Here is an 8,264-nt window from a genome sequence, read left to right on the forward strand (position 1 = left end):
ACATTCTTGGGCTCCACAAGCTGAGAGGTATCCATATAAACTGGACAAGCAGGTGCCAAAGGCAATGTTCCCTCTAAGCTGTGGGGTCTTGTGAGCAGAAAGTCTACTTTGTGAGCTACTAGCATTAAAGTTGTGAGTGAGCAGTTTGGCTACTGCATAAATCCGTTTGCTCGGGAGCCCTCCTTCCTGAGCTAAGACAAAAATGTGTGAGCTGGAGGCTAAAAAACTGTGAGCTGGCTCATGCTAGCTCAGCTTAGAGGGAACACTGGCCAAAGGTACATCATCTGAACATGTATCCACACCAGCGTTTAGCCCAGAACAGATCTGGGTGATTTTGTTTGGAAAGTAAGTAGCAAGTTGATCACAGCCAGCCACTGTGTGGTTGGGCTAGAGATGTAAAATTACCGGAAATCTTGAAGCTCGGGAAAAAAACCCAGGGTTTTTGGGAGGGAAATGGAAATTTTTGGGAAAATTGGAAAAAATGCTACATTAGCACTTCTTTTTTCTTTTCCAGATTGAAAGTCATTCTGTTACTTTAGGAACATAAAATATGACGATGGACAATTTTACTTGGCATGAAATTATCACAACTAGCATATTAAAAATATAGCATATCCAAAAAATTATTACAAACAGAATTTACTTTTAAAATAATATTTATTTGTAATTGTAACAAATGGTGCAGCAATCTCCCGAACTGTTTACTAGTTTATGTGGAACAGATTAAAAAAACCTCCACAAAACAATTTTTAAAAATCCAGAAGTAACAGTTACTCATATTTCCACTCCACAGTATTAAATAGCACCTCCTAAAGGAAGAAATGCATCTTGTTCTTGCATTGGACGGTTCAGTTTGTAACCTAGGACTTTCTTGTCCTCAGTGCACAGAAATTAGATTAATCTGATACCATGCATATTTTTTAGAAATGATTTGGAAAATATTTGAACACTTTGTCTTAAAAAATATTTTCTTCATCATGTTAAAATAAAATGTTCCATAATCAATTTTTTTTCTTTTCTTTTTTTCAATTTTACGGGGGGGGAAACAAAAAAGTATTCAAGAAAAAATGGGAAAAAAACATGGTTTTCCCCTGAATTTTTCCAGTTTTTTTCCGGGCCTTCACATCTCTAGGTTGGGCTAAGGTGTAACCCAACCGACACCCCCCACCCCCAGTCCTGTGGACTCCACACAAAACAGCACCCCAGGACAGTTACATGCAGACAAGATGGCGGCGGAGAAATATTGCCCTTTCTGTCTGCCTGGCATCCCCCCCCCTCTCCCCCTCCAGCCCCCACTTCTGTAAACACCCCTGAGCCCCGCACAAGCGGGGAAGGGTGGTCAAGAAATCTAATTTGACAAACAAACAAAATAATTTCTGCCCTCATCACCGCCACGGAATACGCTCTAATGTGGACAGTAGATTTAAGGTCAATCTGGCCTAGTTCTCACAGGTACGGTAAATCTGGGTCTGGACTGTCTCCTTTCAGATTCAAAAATGGAACCCTCTTTCATATTCAGAAAGAAACAACAGATAGAGAGAGCCCGTGTGGTGGAGTGGTTAGAGTGAAGGACGCAGATCTGGGAGACTTGGGTTCAAATTCGCACTCTACCATGGAAGCTTACTGGATTACCTTTTGTCCAGTCACACGCTGTCAGTCTAACCTACCTCGCAGGGCGGTTGTGAGAATAGAATGGAGGCGTAGGGAATGACGTAAGCCCCATTGTGGAGGAAAGTGGGGCACAAATGAAGTAAGTAAATAGAACGAACCCTTCTGCACATAGAAAGTGAGGTGTCATGAAGAAAAACTCCAGCACAGCCTTTTCCTTGGCATGCCAGACAGATCAAGATGGGCAGCCGTGTCAGCCTGTCTGTATCAGTTGAAAAGAGCCAGAGTCTAGGAGCACCTTAAAGGCTTAACACCTGAAGGATTCCATGCTCAAGGATTTCTGCGCAGATGTTGGTGCTGTTATGCCCCTGGAGGTCAAATAAAGGGGGGGGGACAAGCTGGAAGAGTTCGGGAGGGACTGAGTTGAATCAGCAGCTGTGGCAGTCCATTACATTTTATTACAAGTCCCCTGGAGACTATAAAATGACCAGAAACTCAGTGGTTTTGCTTTTCTGAAGCTATAAGATAGCGCTATGAAGAAAACCTGTTATTGGCTTTGTCTGTTGAATTTCTACCTGCTGCACAACCATTTAAATACCAGAAATTATTGTATGTATTAAATAGGAGGGGGGATTATGGTATAGTAGCGCTTATAGCGTGTCAGACTGGGACTGGGTAGATCCTTGGTTATGGGTGCCAAGTGCCTGGAACAAAATGTCTTGTCCCTGTAAGGTAAAGGTAAAGGTTCCCTTGCTTGAAACCCAGTCGAATCCGACTCTAGGGTTGCGGTGCTCATCTCCGTTTCCAAGCCAAAGAGCCAGCGCTGTCTGAAGATGTTTCCATGGTCATGTGGCCGGCATGACTAAACGCCAAGGCGCACGGAACGCTGTTACCTTCCCCCCGAAGTGGTACCTATTTATCTACTTGCAATTTCTTGCTTTCAAACTGCTAGGCTGGCAGGAGCTGGGGCCAGAGACGGGAGCTCACTCTGTCACGCAGCACTCGGGTCACGCAGCACTCGGGTCTCTTCCAGCCTGCAGTTCAGCATCTTAACCACTTGAGCCACCGCAGCTCCACCTTGTCCCTATAGTACAGGCTTAATAGGATCTTATTTACCTCCTTGCCACCAACAGCTTCAATGACTCATTTCCACATATAAGAAAGGGCAATTTTTAAATACTGTGTGTGTGGATTTTGTTAAGTGTGTCCAGTATTTATGTACTTGATCCGTTGTATCCAGTGTTTTTGTTGAAACATCTGTCAACCCTACCCACATCAAAAGTGCCTTTTCCAGCAGTGGGTGTTGGATTACACTGGCGTCATCTTTCAGGGTTTGGAGAAAACGGAGGGCCTTCAGAAAGCATGACAATAATGGCTTGTTCGCCTTTGAGAAAACATTATTTTCAATTACAAAGGGACCCCTAAACTTTGAGTGGGTTTATTTACTAACTAGGTGTTGTTTGTGTCCACCACTGGTCTCCTCCCCATTCAGTTTTGGGGAGAAGTAGGTTTTGGAGCAGGTCGGAAATGGCAGGTGTCTTTCCCAAGAGGCACGGGAGAGTGCTGGGTCTGGTCCAACGTTCCCTCTAAGCTGTTGAGTCTTGTGAGCAAAAATTCTACTTTGTGAGCTACTGGCATGAAAGCTGTGAGCGAGCGATTGGGCTGCTGCATAAATTAGTCTGCTCTGGAGTCATCCTTCCTGAGCTGAGACAAAGAAAGTGTGAGCCGGAGGCTAAAAAACTGAGCTGGCTCACACTAACTCAGCTTAGAGGGAACACTGGTCTGGTCTTCTCCAAACTCCCTGTGGAAAGTTAAAGACATTGCTTCTCTCGTACCAGGCCGACTTCGATTTGCAGAGGAGTCGGTGGAGAGGTGCTGGCCATGGTGGTGGAGGGGGAAGGGTGTTGCCACTGGAGAGGGGTCATCATCACCGGTGGCAACTGGGTTTGCAGAGTCCTGCCTGACTTGTGTATAAAGTTACTTGTCGTTTGTGAGGCGCACACGTATGCCAACCATTTGCTGGTCTGTGGGGATGTTCACCATCTTGAGGGGTGAGAGAAAATGGGCCTGGGGATTGATAGGAGGCTGTGTGGTAGGTATCAAGGACGGGTGGAAGAGATGAGGAACAGGAGAGGGAGAGGAAGGCCAAGGGTTGGAACGTCAAAGAGGAAGATTGCCCAAGAGGAGGGACACCCAGAGGCAGGCGTGGCGGTGGGGAAATTGGGTGTCGAGGCCATAGCAGCGGAAAGAATGCTGATATGGGGCCTTCAGCTAGTGAGAGAGGAAGGCCACGGGTTGGAAAGAAAGAGGAAGATTGCCCAAGAGGAGGAACACCCAGAGGCAGGCGTGGCTGTGGGGAAATTGGGTGTCGAGGCCATAGCGGCAGAAAAAATGCTGATATGGGGCCTTCAGCTAGTGAGGTTTTCCTCTAGTTCAGTGATGGCGAACCTTTTAGAGACCGAGTGCCCAAACTGCGACCCAAAACCCACTTATTTATCGCAAAGTGCCAACACGGCAATTTTACCTGAATACTGAGGTTTTACTTTAGAAAAAACAACTCATACATTAACTTAAGATGATCCAGACAAAGTAAGGAAAGCAATCCCAAATGCTTTCATTGACTTAAAATTATTTGGCAGAGAATTCGACACTTCAATGACGGTCTGGGCCTGGCTGGGGTGATGGCACGCGTGCCCACAGAGAGGGCTCTGAGTGCCACCTCTGGCACCCGTGCCATAGGTTCGCCACCACTGCTCTAGTTGAACTGAGTTTGGCAACTTTAATCCCAACAGAGTTGGGAAGGCACTGAAGAAGCAGGTAAGTCCCTTCCAGGTGGAGAAACAGCTGGATCGGGGCAAGGCTGCTGAATCGACTGCTCTCCCTCCCTGCTCATGGGCCTTTCCGTCTCCTTTTGCTCCTACAGAGGTGGTGATCAAAGTCCAGGTGTACGAGAATGGGGATCTGTCCCCGCTCCCTCAGGCTGCTGTGGAAGTGTACGGGAACCAGACCTCGCTGGCTTCGGGTGCCACAGACCACGAGGGGGTCAGTATGCTGCCCATCAACTACCGCCTGGGAACCTGGGTCCTCGTCACGGCCTCCAAGCGCGGCTTCATCACCAACTCCGTCCCTTGGCGCGTCAGCAAGCTGCCACGTGAGTTTGCAGGTCTCCACAGGGTCAGGGCAGGCTGAGGGCACGGGGGGGGGGGATCCTGACACGGCAGTCGCTTCGGAGGAGCTGGAAGACAAATAATTTACTCTTTAGCGAGAGTCGCTTCTGCTGCTGTCGGAGCATTCACGGTTTTGAATAACACACCATGCTTGAGTCTCAGGGGAGAGAGGAGGTGTAATGATTCCTTGTTTTATGAGAGTGTGTGTGCCTTTAAATGCTTGGTTGGAGTGCATGGTCAGTAGACTAGAGTGATTGAGAGAGACAAATGTGCCGTGATTGGTGGATGACAGAGTGTGGGTGGGGTTTTTGAAGTGAATCTGTGTGCGTGTGTCAGTTATGAAAAGTGACTTATGAAAGTCAGTTGGAATTGTTGGAATTGTTCAGTTGGTGTTCAGTCAGTGAGGGTTATTATAGTTCTCTGTGAGATCTCAAAGAGGGCAGTATATATGTTTTTAGCCCGAGTGGCTGACTCTAAAGGCAAGAGTGAATCCTGTTGATGTTGGAACTGAGTGTCAAACAAACAAAAGGAAAGGGAAAAAAGGCAGTGTGTGTGATACATTTGAACAACATATTTACAAGTCCCTTTATCCTAAACAGTTACAGAATAACCAACCTCATATTTTATTCTTAGTTCAATAAATCATCTTTTGTTTAAGTTATCCCAGAATTGAATTCAGCTCTTCCTCAGGACCCCATAGATCCCTGAAAAGCCTAGACCCTGGGTTACTTTACCAGAAAGAAGAACAGAGAGAAGGTTTGGAAATCCTTAAATTCCTGGTGGCAGCCGAATCTACCCAGTTTAATAAAGCAAAGAGCACATTTAAAGGGAAATCCAGTCCTCCCAAATAAGTGGACGCCACAGGAGGTCTCTTCTTATTTGCCAGCATAGTACAGTGGTTAATGTCAGGAGTGGGAGACCTAGGTTCGAATTCCCGCTTTGCCATGGATGCTTGCTGGGCAACTTTGGGCCAGTCACACACACTCAGCTGACCTACCTCATGGGGTTGTGAGGAAAAAATGGAGGCAAAGAAAATGATGTAAGCTGCTTTGGGTCCCCGGGCGGGGGGTGGGGAAGTGGGGTATAATTTAAGTAATTTAAAATAAATACTTCAATTGGTCGAAAGGGAAGATACCTGGTTGAGCAATATCCCTTTAATATCATTCTCCGCTTCCTTGACAGGTGAGAATTTCCTGAGAGAGCACTATGGGGTTTAATTTCCATTCAAGGAGAGAACAGGGGCTTCACAGGATCACACATGAAGGAGCACAAAGGCTGGGTCTGGGTTCCCCTTCCTGTGTCACCGTCAAATGTGACTTGCGGTTCCTCCTCGGTTCCCGTGTTTGAGACACATGATTTGAATCAGGATCATGGTGGGCATAGAGATGGGGCACACCATTTTCCTGACCTGACATGGTCCCAGCGGAAACTGGCCTGTTAGGGCGAGCCTGTGTGTCAGGTCAAAGACTGAGGACAACGCACAACTCATGTCTGACTGCTACACAAGATGGAGACCCCAAACCCTAACCCGTGAATCGGCCTTTACAGTCTCCTTGTAATAGTGTCACAAGACCAGTAAAATACGTTCCGAGATCTGACTTCCTACATAGCCTGTAACTGGACCCTCAGACACGCACCTCTTGTTTCCTCCACTCGAGTCCCCACTTTTCGAACACAGAGAGACATCCCGCTTATCGGGAGACTATTTCCTAAGTATTCAGTCTTCAAAATAGTAATGATCAGGGGTCATTTCCTGCAGGAGCGCACAGGAGTGGAGCTCCGGCAGTAAAGAGCCCAGGGGGCGGGCACATGCAGCAAGCCCTGCCCCCTGCTCCCATTAGCCCTGGGCCACAAGGAGCATGAGGATCTGTGTGTCCCCCCCCCAATAGCTAGCAATCCAAAACAGTCCAGTGGAGCCTGAGCAGTGGGTGTTGCCTTCTGACACACTTCCAGTGATGTCAGGGGGTGTGGCATGTGCAAATAAGTAATGCTAATGAGGTTTGCTAATGAGCTCCTGCACCTCTTTTTCTACAAAGAAGAAGAAGAAGATATTGGATTTATACCCCGCCCTTCACTACCCGAAGGTGTCTCAGAGCGGCTGACAAACTCCTTTCCCTTCCCCTCCCCACAACAGACACCCTGGGAGGTAGGCGGGGCTAAGAGAGCTCTTGACTGAAACGGCTCTTTTTCAAGAACAGCTCTTATCAGAACTACGGCTTGCCCAAGGTCATCCAGCCAGGTGCAAGTGGAGGCGTGGGGAATCACACCCGGTTCTCCCAGATTAGAGTCCGTGCACTTCACCACGACACCGAACTGCCTCTCTGGCTACGAAATGACCCCTGGTAATGATCATTGTGTTCTCTTATCTACCAGTTTTTCTAAGAAAGAGGATTGGTTGGTCAGCAGCTGTAACAATATTTTACCATCTTAAAAAAAGTTTTTTTTTCAAGTGATGATGGCAGGAACCCAGAATTTTAGGCTACCCAGCTAGGTTCCACTGAGGCCACAGATCCTGAGCTTCTTGTCAGGGGTGCAGGGTTGTTGTAACAGAACAAAGAGTTTGTCTAGAGAAGTTCAGGCCGCCATTCCCTTCACCAGCATGTGCTTGCCATTAAACCCTGACCTCCAAGATTAGGGAGGAAGGGCCTTTGTGGTAGGATGGTGTTCAATAGGTGAGTTGGAAGGAAGAGAATCCAAAACACAAAGCGCATGTGTACTCAGACTCACATTACAAAGCTGTAACAAGCATGAGTGAGACGGAAGAGGAGATTATTTTATGTCGAAGCTCAGCCCCCTTTAAAGACGGAGGATTTTAGGAAGCAAAACGTGTCGTGCTGTTGTGAAGACGGGCAGACTGCCTGGCAATCAGAACACGATTTTGTTCATTTGTGGCTGTAGGTAGCAGAGCATTTTGAAATGAATTGTTTCCAGGATAAGCGACCGGATTCCAGGAAAATGGGTGATTTTCATGGCTTATTATAATACTACAGAAGAGAGACCCCCCGAGGATTTAGAGGGAGGGGGAGCCGCCATTCTCTCCCCCTTCCCTTCTGGCTAGGATCTGACTGCCCCTGCCTAGCTGGCCAGTCACCCTGATTTTATTCCTCATCTCTTCCCATCCACACAATTGCAGATCTCCCCATCCCCCTCGACCATCTCTCCCGGTTTTTCTATCTCCTGGCCAAATGGCTACCTCTTTTTTATTTTTATTGTTGCATGGGTCAGGGGTGGTTGTAGATTTGGGTTTGTTGTTTTACGCCTATGCATGCACAGACATCACTGCCTCTGTTTTTGCTGTTGGTTTTTAAAAACAACAATGACAACACTGTTTTCAAGTTTTCATATCCTCGCTGCGGGTGCCCCACTTGTGAATGTTTTGATCTGCTAACGGGAACACTACCTGTCACTGTGAGAGACAGGGCTATTTTTGGACAGGAACGCTCAGGAACGGAGTTCCGGCTGGCTCCCAAGTTGGCCACGCCCAGCAGG

General features: G+C 47.3%; 1 protein-coding gene across 1 annotated transcript in view; it reads left to right on the plus strand.

Annotated features, from left to right (window-relative positions):
- The first annotated feature begins 1,707 nt into the window (after positions 1-1,707).
- The window catches only part of FAM171A2 (family with sequence similarity 171 member A2), a 26,574-nt gene continuing 20,017 nt past the window's right edge, over positions 1,708-8,264 (plus strand). The window contains exons 1-2 of the mRNA XM_015412337.1: positions 1,708-1,712; positions 4,401-4,759. Coding sequence (XP_015267823.1) covers positions 1,708-1,712; positions 4,401-4,759 — 364 coding nt within the window. The remainder of the gene's footprint in view (positions 1,713-4,400; positions 4,760-8,264) is intronic.

This window comes from Gekko japonicus, unplaced genomic scaffold, assembly GCF_001447785.1.
Source record: "Gekko japonicus isolate JY-2015 unplaced genomic scaffold, Gekko_japonicus_V1.1 scaffold3768, whole genome shotgun sequence".
Lineage (NCBI taxonomy): Eukaryota > Metazoa > Chordata > Lepidosauria > Squamata > Gekkonidae > Gekko > Gekko japonicus.